Source organism: Athene noctua, chromosome 1 (assembly GCF_965140245.1).
Source record: "Athene noctua chromosome 1, bAthNoc1.hap1.1, whole genome shotgun sequence".
Lineage (NCBI taxonomy): Eukaryota > Metazoa > Chordata > Aves > Strigiformes > Strigidae > Athene > Athene noctua.
In genome coordinates, this window is record NC_134037.1 from 94713983 (window position 1) to 94727261 (window position 13279).

Genomic DNA, 13279 nt, shown 5'->3' on the forward strand with positions numbered 1-13279 from the left:
CCAGAACACTGTGAAAAGTGTGAAGGGATCTGTAATTGCAGGGGGTAAGGAGCATGGCTTTATACCTCACCTGGGATGCAGCACCACTGCAAGGAGAATTGCCCCCTCAAGCATGGGAAGCATTAGTAAACCAAAAATACCACTTCCCTCAGAGAGGAGGGACACTGCCTCCACTCTGACCCCATCACTGCACAGCTTCTCATCCTTGCTGCTGAAGTGCCTCTTTCCTCTGCTACACTTTCTCAGCGCATCTGCCAGGGAAATTAAGTCCTCGGTACTTCTGACAAGCTGAGGCACTTGGGTTAATGACTTTCCCCCGAACTCACCACTAGCGGCTTTCTAGCCAGAGATAAAGGAGCAGAGGTTGAAGTGGGAAGGGGCTCCCTGAGACTTTTACTGAAGCTGATGGGCCCATGCCTGACAGCAGGAGAAGGCTTCACCTCTGGCTGGGGCAATCTGCTTGCTCTGCCCTGGACCCACTGCCACCAACGGGCTCTTTACCCCCTGTGCCACGGGTCAGCTTGGTGAGGCACTTACATCCTTCCTCGCAGCAGCTGGCAGCAGGGCATGGACACCCTCCATGCAGGTGTCCCTTTCTAAAAACGTGTTGTCCCTTTGCTGACACTTGCCTCACAGATAACACTTTGTCCATGATCCTGAACCTTCAGGCTGGACCTCCCCAGTCCCGCAGCACCTCTGCTGCCCACTAAACATCAGCAAAACATGCTTGTGCAACCCTGGCTAAGCAGCCAGTAGAAGCAAGGCCACAAGGGTCTCTGCCTCAGAGCCTAGAAGGTGAGACGGTTGTGCTGGGCCATCTCTTACTGATGGGGAAATGCTCCTCTCTCCACCTTCTGCCCAGCAGAAGCCTCCTTGAACCAGCAACGTAACACAAATATTTTGCCACTGACAGATCAGGAGCCATCACGAAGCACCCAAGGGCCCGTGGAAAGCACTGTCTCTCTCCTAGGAGTGAAAGTGGACTTTTATCAGGAGTGGGGTGATGACTTCTGGCTTCCAACAAGCATGGAGGAAAGGAACAGCATAGGACTGAAAGAACTCAGCTAAAAGATGATGGTAGCACTAGCTGCCCATGAAAATGGCAACAGACACTAAGAAGCAGAATCACTGCTGGCACCCACAGCATCCCACAGCACTGCCTGGCCCTGGGAGACAGCCACAGGTCTCCAGAGCAAATATGCAGCGTGACTGAGGTCTGGGCTCTGGAGAGAGGGACGGAGACAGAAAAGACATAGTCCTCATTCTTGGAAGTGGAGAAAAGCAACAGGAGCAAGGGAGACCTGCAAGATCCCCTCTCACTGTCTTGCGAGGCCTCCTGTGAAGGAGGTCCCCTTGTCCCTCAGAGCTGATGTCTTTTCTCTCTCTGATGGTGGCTGGGGAGGATTACTGCAGATGAATGCCCTTCCAAAAGCTACACAGCGATGGGTTTCAAGACTTCAAACTGGATCTCTTGGGAGTTAAGGACTCTCCCCCTCCATCTGTGGAGGAAATGAGGCACCCAGCTGTTGCTGGAAGCTGAGCAATGCAGGAGGCAGCTAATACAATCAGGTGATTTTAGACAAACACAGTTGTCTCAGAGAAGCTGATAGATTAATCAGAAATGGGTAAGAAGCCATGGGTACTGGGGGATGTGGTGAGAGAGCTAGCTCATCATACACCTGTGGTGCCCCAGATACGGAGTTTGGATGGGGTGTCCCTTAGGGGGAAGAGTCCCACTTAACTGAACTGCCAGAGCATGGGCTAGTAAACCCCAGTTCACAGCCTTTTGGGGATAACTCTGCCCTGTGCAGGGAAATAAGTCATGCCCAGAGCTGCTTCCAGTTGCAACAAGGCTATCACAGTTCTTACTTGTTTGGTGCAGGGCAGACCCTTCTCCTGGGGGTTCATCTGGAGCAGCACATGCCTCCACCCTGAGGAAGTCAGGCCAGACCTGCTGCAGGTCTGCAGCAGAGAGACACCAGCTTTACCCTTTCATGATGCCAGCAGGAACAAGGCGAATTTCCCCCATCCCTGTTCCCCAGTGGCAGAAGGGGCCACAGCTCAGCACAAGCCCCTCTTTTGGGTCAAGCTTCCCGCCTCCATCCTTCCTGGGGCATGTTCCTGCCTGTTCCACCTTTCAGCTCCTCTGCCCACTGCTTTGGCAGTGGAAGCTGAGTGCCTGCAGGACTCCACGTGCTGACAGAATTCAGGCCCCTCTCCCCTGAGCAGCGATGCTGTTGCCACACTTGGCCCACTCCACGGCTAATGCACGGTGCATGCTAAAAGGCCTCAGAAGGTGAGAGAGCAGTATCGCAGCTGCCTGAACTGCTGGCCCAGGGGCTGGGTCATGGGCACAGGACCCACTGTCTGGCTCAAGAAGGTTTAAATGCATAACTCTTCCCATAATCCAAAAAGCTTGAGGTGGGGGAAGTTAAGCAATGGAATAAAAGACCAAAATTAACAGGTAACAAAAGAGAGGCAGAGAAGCAATCCTGGGCTTAGGGCTGAGGCGACAGTCATCCCAGCATTCACGGGGGAAGCCAATGTCCAACTGTCCTCCCTTCCCACCCCAGCCTGCCCCATTGCTCAGCCCCACAGAAACACCTTTCTCTCTGCAACTCAGACCTGCTCTTATAGTTTCTTTACCCAGTAAGAGGGCTGAGAGAGAGAAAGAGGTGCCCAGAGCCCAACACTGCAGCCGGATCCAGCCGGGACTTCTCCACCACTCAGCGTGGTCCATGTGATGGGTCCATTCCTGCTCCATCTTCTTCAGGCTGGCGGGTGAGAAGCCCAGAGCGGTGGGGAAAGGCCAAAGCAAACCACGCAGGGGGCAATTAAATACATGAGAGACTGGAAGATGTGGATGGATGGAGACACCGAAGCACATGCGGTGCGAGGGAAGATGCTTCAGCCACTGGCACGCAGGGCAGCTGCTACCCCACGCTCGAGGCTGGCATTACTGCAGGGAGCTGCAGCCAGAGTGGGACAGCCCCAGCCAGTGGGAAAGCATGGGGAGACAAGGGGAGTACTGCGGGATATCATCCACTAAGCTGTGGGGTCTGCAGTAAAGAAGGTAACTGTTCTGGTAGAAATTTGTGCTTTAATATATTTTTGTTTGTTTAAAACAAGTTCCCACTTCCCTGAGGAAGTCCTGTCTGACATTCCCAAGGAAATATGAGGGTGGTTTTTTTCCTCCTTCATTTGCTCTTCTCATTTCTTCATTCCTGTTTTTTTGTCTTTCATTCCTTCTTTTCCGTGTGTTTCTGTTTGTTTCCTTCCTTCCTCTCTCTCTCACTCTCTCTCGTGCACGTGCTTTAAAAAAAAATTGTCTTTATTTTTTAATTTTGTTCTAGACATTATGACTTTCTCAAGGAGTGCTCCAGTTCTGAACCAGATCCCTTTGTGTGGTCATGCCTGTCAGTCTTTGGTAACATATGGACACTTTGGTGTGCCAGTGAGGAGGGGAGGAAGAGGAGCAGAGGTGGCTGAGTAGGAAAGGAGCAGGAATGTCTTGATCCGAAGACAGGAGCGCTCACTTGCCATCATCTGAGCAGCACGTAAAGGAAGAAAGTCAATGGGCCACAAAGACAAGGGCTGTGCAGGGTCGGGACACCGCTTCCTGGAAGAGCAACCGCTGCCAGCCAAGAAGAGAGAAAAAGAATTAGTGATGAGATGGATCTTGACCTCATCAAACAAATCAGTGCACATCAGTGTCTTAACCTCTCCTCCCACCCCCAACCACGAAGCACTTCCCAAGATCTATTAGAAGACCTTTCTAGCCTTCCGTGGACAATCTCAAGGCTTCCCAAAATTATTTCTTTTCCAACTCAGGAGGAAAGATTGAATCTTAGTTATTTTTGTAATCCAACTCTCCTTTCTTCCCCAGAAGATTCAACTTGAGTCAAACAAGAAGTTCTGCTTGTGTTTTGGTTACAGCTTGGCCATTCTAGGTTGAAACCGACCTTTAACTGCACCTAAAATGTTGATATTTTTAGGGTGTTCTAACTTTTTTGATGTTTTGTTTCCCTCGTCACCTTTGGAGCTAACAAAATTGCTGAAAGTGACACTTCCTCGAGGTTTTTTTCCTTCAAAAATAAGTAAGACAAATCTGCCAGCCCCTCTGCTGATTTATGCTGATGGAGTCAACCCTCTTGTAGAGTCCCACCAACATGTCAATGTGCTCTGAAATTAGCTGCGCATCCCTAGTGTATGCATTCATGTATGTACTCCCACTGACTCGTTTTCCTCTGAGGCATGCACACTCTCACCCTTATTAGGTCCAATTGGCTTCCTTGGACAGTCCCCCTTTTTCAGAGTGACATCATCGATGGCAATGTCCCCCTCGTAGCTCGTGCCCCGGACACCTTCGAAGATGATCTACAAGCAGAGCATGGGACAGAGCCCAGCGTGAGGCTGCAGTTGTGGAGGACCCTTCCCGCACAGCAGGGCTCTGCAGAGGTGAGCAGGGCACAGACCAGATCTCAGCAGGTCCCCGAGTGAATGGCTCCTTCCTGTTTCTCCAGTATTCATAGGATCTGGAGCCAGACCCCACTGCTTACGGGACCAACCCCTGTGTGCTGAGCGTCTGTAGAGCAATAATGAGCATGTAAAGCTCTGCTTTATTAAGTGTGCTGCACTAACAAATCAACCAAAACTGAACAGTGCTCACAAAAGTAACTAAATTCTTATTTATTATTCTAAATTACCCAAAAGCACACTGGGCATTTTGCCACAGTGCCACAACTTACCAGCCTGCATAGACTCAGCTCTCACAAACAACCCTACAACAGCAAAGTAGCATGTTGGGCAAAACCATCAGCAAAAAAACATCCAGTAACAAAGCAGCCCACTTCTTGGGTACGCATAAATGACTCCATGAGCAGATAGAGAATGTCCAGTTCATACTCACAAGGTGTCCTATAGTCCTAAACCAGGGGGTCAGTGGGGGTGGGCTCTTGCAGCACATGCTAGAAGAAACCTCTAGCACTCAAAGTCACTTTACGCTAACAGGCCAGCATCCCCCAGCTGCTCAACACCAAGAGACCTGTCACGCAGACCTGGTACCAGAAAGAACTCTTCAACAAGCAGTTTCCAGACCAGCAATCATCAGAAAATTTATAGTGCCAAACTGATGCTTGCACATGACAACACTGGATGGCTTCAGAGAGAAGTGGATTTAATTTCTGTGCATCCACCAAGCTCTTGCCTTGCTCCAGTGACTCTGAGGGTGGAGAGGTCCCAGAGCCCTCCCTGTGCCTGACCAGCCCCTGTGCCACAGGGGTAGATGTCTGCTGGGAAGTCTCCTACAGCCCATGGAACATGGGCAGGACAGGGAGCAGGTGGCTCCTTGGCTGTGGACCTGACTTACCTGGAAGGGCCCGGGCGGGTTGATGGGCACGTGTGCTTGCTGCCACATGTTCCCCCGGTTCCCACTGAGCGACCAGACCTGGGTGTCAATGGCTCGCTTGTTCCGCACGCGAACTAGCAGGTTCAAGGAGCCTGTAAGATTAGAGAAACCGGGATCTGGCATGTGGGGGCAGGCAGGCAACCCTGCCTGCTGGGCTGGTCCCCAATGTAGCTCTGGGGCTCAGCCTCGAGCCACAGCTCTATGCCCCAGCTGGCCCAGGGACAGCCTGCAGAGCCCCAGCAGTAACCTCTGGATGGAGCCAGCTCTCTCCTGGGTTGATGGACAAGTGCCACTGGCAGTGTTTCATCCATCTGTGCTATCCAAGGGAGAACACAGACCCAGATGAAGACAGAGAGGACAGGACAAGGAAGAAGCAGCCTGTAGCATGGCTGGGGTGGCACAAGAAGGGAGTGACAGAAATGCTTGCTGCAAGGGACCTCCAGAAGCATCCCATCCAACCTCCTGCTTGAAGCTGTCTCTAGTTCTATATGAGGGCAGCATGGCTTTGCCTGGCCAACTCTTGAAATACCTTGAGAAAATAAATTTGTCCTAATATCCAATATGAACCTCCAGTGCTACCAACTGTGGCTGCTGTTCCCTGTTATTGTCTAATAGTACTGATAAGATTTTGGCTCTATTATCTTTGAAATTTCCCTTCAGACATTTGGGGGCCAAGGGCTGACAGCAATCTCCTCTTTGCCAGACTAAGTAAAGCTCCCACAATCTCTCTACCCAGGATTTCTGCTCCTGGCTCTTGATAATCCTGATGCCCCTCCGTTGGACCCACACAGCTTCTCTACATCCCACTTGAACTGGGGAGCCCAGGACATATGTCTGCCTCTTTCCATTCACTACTAACACTTGATGTATGCTATGCAGATTACAGCCCTCTCCCTGCCCTGGCCCTGGCCATCAGCTGCAGAAATATGACCTGTGTTCTCAGTTGCCACTTGCCCTGGTAGCAGCCTTGGAGTGAGCAGCCATTCTTTGCTAGCCCTGGGCGGCACTGCCTGTACCACACTGCCTCTATCATCCCAGCCCCATGTTTTCAGAGGGACACAAAGACCTTGTGAATCAACACCGACTTCAAGTTCTTTCAAACAAAGCAATTCCTGAAAGGTTTCATCTGCCATTAAACCAAAGCCAACAAATCTCAAAACATTTGCAGTTCTCACTTTGAAAACAGTGTCGCAGTCCCCTACCCTCCTCCCACAAATGAAACCATGTCAGTTTGTCTTCCCGCAGCATCTTTTAGTAATGTCCTTAGCTGACTTTTTTTCCTTTTTCGTTTTAGTGAAAAAACATTTTTAAACATTCACTCAGGGTTGACCTGAAACACTTTTTATCTTTTTGGTTTTTTCCAATTCAGCTGGCGAACCAAAAAATCAATCACAACTCTAGTCACGCTGTTGCTCATCAGTGTTTCTGGTCTCCATACACAGACATATTACACCTGAGAGCAGAGAGGCAATAATAACCCTTACTTATAGGTCCATTGTCTGCTCTTGGGATGCTGCATTCCCACCAGGATATGCCCTTCTGAGACGCTGCAGTGAGAGGTCAGGTGAAGGGACAGGGAAAGAAACTTTCCTACCTAACTGCCCTCCTACACGATCCCCTGAAATTCCTCAATCTCGGCACATCATCCTTGGGGGCACTGTGTGAAGGACAGGGACCTGGAAGTACCCCTGTCAAGCGCTTGGCTGTCAGAAAGCAAGAGATACATCACAGGGAGTTCAGAGATGCATAATAAAGATGATGAAATGTTTAGATTCTGAGTAGCTGACTTACAAGAAAAGGTTAAAAGAATGAAATATGTGTATAATTTAGTGAAATGAGGGAAGAGGGGCATGTTATTGACTGGAAATATTCAGAAGTGTCAGCACTAAGGCTAGCTGAGAAAACTGGATGAAGGCCTGATGGGATAGGGAGCGCGTATCCAATTCCCTTCCCTGGTAGTACCCAGATTGGGATGCATACTACAACTCAAGATAAGGAGTGAAATAACTTGTTTCTTTCTCTCTCGAGACCAGCTGGCACTGAACAACCTTGGGGAGACGGAGGTAAGACGGTGGGATCTCCCTCCTGGAAACACAGTGCCAAGGACAAGAGAAGTCACTATGAGAGCCTCCAGCAAAACTAACTTTGAGCCGCTGGTTTCTTGGTGTCCTTCCTGCTCTCAGGAGCTGCCTACAAGTCTCTCTAAGAAGGATACCTAGTCCTCATGGAGACCCTTGGCCAAACTGATGGCCCACACAGGAACTACATAACCCCACAGATCAATGTTAAGAGGATCAATGTTGTGTGTTCAGAGGAGCTAATTACAGTCGCCAGAGCTGGTGAGCTGAGGGATTGAGTGTGAATGTAGAATTAATATGAAGCTGGTAGCAAGCAAGGATTAAAAACAAGTTGTCAGTTCTACCCTCATTTGGGGACTTGCAGCTAGGATCTGCCATGCAAGAGCCTGGCTGAGTAGCCAGCACTGGGACAAATCAGGCAGCAAATGAACTTTGACGCCCTAGGAAAAAAGTGAAGGCGAGATTGAAAGAGACCCAGAGAAACATCTGGAATGCAAACTAGTGCCCCCAAACCACTGGCTGTGAATGCCTGGCCTAAACCCAAACCAAGCCTGAGCATATCCTGGCTGACAGCTCTGTGTCCTTGCAGCATCAGGAAAAATGTTTCAGCCTTTTGGCCCTGGAATTCCCTAACAGAACAACACTGAATATGAGCAGGCATTCTTGAAACAGTTTGCAGTTGGAAAGGAAACTCTCTTATCTGCCCACAACATGCAGTGTTTCACCACCCTTGTCTACACATGGAAAACTGAAGGTCAAAACAGAGGAAAAGCATGCTCACGACTGTCTTACAAATCAGGGAGAGTTGTGAAGGGGAATCAGATTTCACAGCCCTATCTGCAATCCCTTCTAAATTACAGAGCCTCCCTGAAGCTGGGAGAGAACTAAACCACCTCCCTTTCCCAGTAATGCTGTCACAGGGAATGTGCTCCTGGGAGACATGGCAGAGACTCTAGGACTTCAAACTAAACAGGGATGAAACTTCTATCCCAGCTGAACTGGGTCCACAGTGTTGTAGATGTTAAGGTTTGTGCAGGTCTTCTACTTTATTCCCTTCTACCATGTGTCAGTCTGCCACAGGCTGCCAGTCAAGTTTAAGAGCAGGTAGCCTGTCATGGAGGGACTTGGAAATGAATCTTCAGATCTGAGCTCCAGACAGAGCCATAAAACATTGCAGTCCTGGACTACAGAAAGCTCCAAGTCATCTTTCCAATCACTCAGAGCTTCTTTATCTCCATTTTTCGGACTGGCCCCAAAAGCCAACTGTGTGATGGAACAAGTGCTGCAGGGCTTTGCATCTTCCAAGGGAAAGGTTTAGGTTGAGCCCACTGCCCTAAAATCAAACGCTGTTGCAGGACCCCACTTACAGTCATGAAAATCCATAAAGTCTCAGGCTAAAAAGGGAGATGAAGCCTAAGCAGATACTGACATCCGTAGTTCCTGGACTCTGGTGAACTGACACCTGCCCACACCCACCTCCCTGCAATCTAACAATACCCATCTCATGCCTTATTAGCTACCTTCACTCCCTGTGTTTCTTTCTGCATGTTACACAAGTTCAAGTTACAAGTTGCCTGTAAGGTGCCCCTCCTAGAGCACAGACTATATATCCACCTACTTTGCAGGAGGTGGCCAATGCACAATCCACATGTGTGGGGTGTGAGGAGCCCGTTCACAGCTGTGAACTAACTTGCCATGTGATCCTTAGCAAACTGCTTTTACGTGCTGACGTGATATGATGATGATAAGAAGGATAATAACACTCACTCACTTAGAGAGAAACTCAGAAACATAGCAAACATTTCACAAGACCTGAGCAAGAAGATACTAGGAAACAGAAGTGCCTGAGCTCTTCTGCCTTTCCAGTGATCACAAACTGGAGAAGAACCAAGGTGGGACCTGCTCTCTAACCCCCATGACTCCATCAGTCATGAAGGAGATGTGAAAGGCCCATCTGGGATGTTCTCCAGTGTCAGCTGTTGCAGCCACCCCTTTTGCCTGGTTTTATACTACAATCGTGCCTAGTTTCCTGTACCAGAGTTGAAATCCAGCTGGCCAGTTTTTTCTGTCATTGTTGCCCCTTCCCCATCTCCCCCATCCAATGTGTCTGGCATTTCCTAAGGGCATCTGCTGGTGAGGCACACACAAAGACAGGCTATCTATGGGCTGCAAAATCTCTCCAGCTGACCAGACAGACAGACACAAGGGAAATCCCAGGACACCAGCAATCCTGTTGTTACCTCTCCCCATACAAGGCACTCTTCGCATTTGTCTTGTAGTCTGTATTATTCCTTTTTCACAATCAAAAGGGAGAATAAAGGCCAGTGACGAGTGATGAGGAATCAATTACAGGGAGAGTGAGCTGTACCTTCTGCTGGCTGCCTTTAAGACCAGAGCTGGCATTTAAAAAGAGTGGCACTCACACAAAAGAACACCAGCTGGGCTGCCAGATAGAGTAGCCCAAGGGACGTCTTTAAATGTTACCTTCTCACAACGAGAAAAGGTCTTCTCTCAGTTTCCATGGAATGGGGACTTCATTGTCGCATTGAATAGCAGTGTAGATCCAGAAGAGCCGGCCCAGGCAGCACTGGGAGGGAGTCAGGGTCTTTAAGGGCAGAGTCCATGCGGGATGGCAAAAAAGGTAGAGGTTTCCTCAAAATCCCTCCCCAGGGCAGCAGGGGGGGGGGTAACACAGAGTGATGGAGTGGGGGAAAGGCTGAGTCTAGGAAGGAAAGGGAGGACGACGCTGCACACTGAGAGCTGTTCCCAGTGCGGCAGAGCTCTGTGGGGCGGGTAAGGAAGGCTGTCGGGATCCACAGCCAGGAGCTGGGCTGGCTGCAAGCCCACACGCAGCCTGGTCTCACTGTGACTCCCTGCTTCGCTCCTGCAGGATCCCTGCTCCAGCATGGGGTGATCTCAGGAGATCAGCTATCCATGAAAAATCCTGGCTGCAGTCCCAGTTTAGGTTTGGCACCCAACTGGGAATCCAGGGCTGAAAGTCCCCGTAGTAATTCCCACAGCATTTCAACTGCAGGCAAGACAGATTGAGATATGAAGAAAGAACCGATTCATGGCAAGAGATGTCCAGTGGGTGGACAGAGATACACGGTGGGGACAGGACTCAGACCTTGTATAGCTTGGCAGAGTCACCTGCAGACCCAATATGAGGGCTAAAACCAGGCCAGGGAGAAAAGAGCTCTTACCTTTCTAACAGGGGCTCCGAGTACTTCCTTAAGTGTGGTTTAGTGTTAACACTACTGATCACAAACTCAAAGCCCAAAGATTAGTGGAGGCAAATCCCAGGAGAGAACGACAGTCCCCAGAAAGAATCTATTACTGTTCATAATCCCCGCAACAAACAGAGGTCTCTCTCCCTCTCGCCTTTAAATGGATGTTAATGAATAGCAGTCAGTGTCATGCTGGTGTTCTCAGTTACAGTTCTGTGGGGGAAAGCTACTGCTCTGAGAGCTAGAAAGCCGAGAGTGGAAAAATAATCACAGCACAGATAGAGATGGAGAAATAATATCAGCTTGTAGTGACTCATAATTTCTAGGAATGTAAGTTGTCTTCATGCCATGATAGGATGCATTTACTTTTTCACAGTCTCTAATGATGCTTCATATGTTAACATATGTGGAGACAACTAGAATCTCCCCTCCTGATTACAGAGAACTTTATCTCTACATGTCTTTAACTGATCTCAGCTTGGTGTGCAGGGTTCCCTGTGTCCAGTCGCTGGGTCACTACACAGACCCCTTCCTGCAGCCACCACTTCAGTAACTTCAAAGTGGAAGGGTTCAGAAAGCTCATCAACAGCAAGAAAACGGAGTTCTGGTCAGAGTTTGGAAAGCACCACTATCCCACCTCTCCTCGCGAGGCATCCCCACCGGCTTCAGAGAGGCGCTGAACATGTTCAGTGCTGTGCCACAGGCTGGTTAATTGCTATGGGACACTCTCTCTCTGCTTCATTACAGTGGGGAGGCTACAGTGAAAGGGATCAGGGGAATCAAAGCCTCCAGTTCCCTGCTGTGGCTGGGACTTTCTGGGGATATAAACAGCAATATGGTAAGTTTTGATTGGCAATGTTTCCCCTGTTGCAAACCTGTGAAAATGACTTATATCTGGCTACAGGGAATTTTATTTGGATTTTGCTGTGGATTTAAAAAATCAAAGAAACAAACACATTTCCACCCCTGACCTCCTAAACCACCATCAAATGAGGATGGGCTTGAAGCAATATCCCCTGACATGGCAAAGCCAATTGCACAGATTGATCTATGATCCATCACTATCTGACCTGTCTGGCATGCATATGAATTTTGGGATGGAGGGAATGGACCAGCAGAGAAGCAACAACACTGCACTCTAAAGAGACGAAGTGGACACACGGCTGTACCCCTGGGGGGGACATGCTGGGTGGGGGGACCCGAGGCATGCAGGCAGTGGGGTAAATGCAACAGTATGGTCATGTCTGCCTTGTGATGAGGAATGTGAGTGCTAATGGGGGGAAGGCAGACAAACTACAGTTACAGCTCCTTCTCTCCAGCATATCCCCACCTGTCTGTGTACACAGAGAGCAGATGGTGATATGGTAGAAGCAGACTCACAGTGGAGCTGTGCTTGAGCTCCTTTGCTCATTTGATCCATGGTCTAATTAGAGAAAGTGTTGGCATAGAAAGATGAATGATACAAGACTTCCATCTTTGATGCTGTGTGTATGGAACAAAATCCTGCCACCCCTTTTCATGGAAAATTCCCTCAGAGATTGTTTGTGACCAGTAACAGGCTTTCTATGTGTGGACAACAGGATGTGGTTTAAGGCATTCAAAAAAGGGAGAAAAACATCTCCATGCTTCATAACGTTAAATTTATGCTATCTCAGAGGAACAAGGCCCGGCCCATCCAATATGCAGCTGGAACAGAGTAGAGGAAGGGTGCAGAGTCTGGCATTGAAAAGACAAGGATCAGGAGTCCTCAGGCTTTTTGCCAACTTCACGTCCGATTCATTATACCATCTTGCTTAATCACATCCCTTTCCCACACTTAAACATTTTGCAGGGGACAATGTGGACAGACTATGTCCTTCTCTACAGGACAGATGGGTTTTCTGACTCTCAGCCCCAAGCCCAGCTATGTTTTCACAGCCCCTGAATGTCACCACGGGCAGCAGCTCTGCTCCCATGTGCCAGCTCACCGCGCTGCTGTGCTGCACGGTGCCTGCCCATGGCTGCTGCAGGAACCACCCCAGCAATTCACAACAGATCTGACTGCAGGATCAGGCTAGGAGCATGTTCCTTCTGTCTATCACCTGCTGAACCATCGTCCTGATAGCCTTCCCTCCAGGCATGGCCTAGTAGTGACCAGGTCCTCAGTTTTCCCACCCCTCCTGCAGACCTCCTGTCCCTTCCAGGCAGAGGGAGGTGCCTACCTAGCAGGTAGGATTGTGCCTACCACTCTCAGCTGGACGCGTGCTTGTTTATAGCCCAGCAAAGTGGACAACAAATGGCATGAGCTGAACAAGTCTCCAAACACCTGCGTTCCAGCAAAGTCCCCCTCCTTCTCGAAGCCCAGAGGGGAGAGCGTGCACTCAGCCCACAAGGGACCAGACAGCCTCTCCAGAGCCTGCTCTTTCCAGTCCCAACTCAGGCGACACAAGCACTTTCCCAGAGAGGCAGTCACTGACCCACATCAATGGGACTGGAAAGCACTCAGTAATCCCAGGGTCAAGGATAGGAAGGACCTTAGTGTCTATCCCCTGTTTGCTTACTGAGCAGGATGGTGCTTGAGCTGCCTT

General features: G+C 49.6%; 1 protein-coding gene across 3 annotated transcripts in view; it reads right to left on the bottom strand.

Moving 5' to 3' along the window:
- Positions 1–13279, bottom strand: part of MDGA1 (MAM domain containing glycosylphosphatidylinositol anchor 1) — a 160873-nt gene that overhangs the window by 6083 nt on the left and 141511 nt on the right. For 2 of the 3 annotated variants that reach the window (XM_074897020.1, XM_074897019.1), the window contains 3 exons: positions 5369–5499; positions 4269–4377; positions 2647–3634 (listed from right to left, as the gene is read on the bottom strand). In XM_074897020.1, the coding sequence (XP_074753121.1) occupies positions 3543–3634; positions 4269–4377; positions 5369–5499 (332 nt within the window). In that variant the 3' untranslated portion in view covers positions 2647–3542. The remainder of the gene's footprint in view (positions 1–2646; positions 3635–4268; positions 4378–5368; positions 5500–13279) is intronic. The other variant, XM_074897021.1, reaches the window with a different exon arrangement.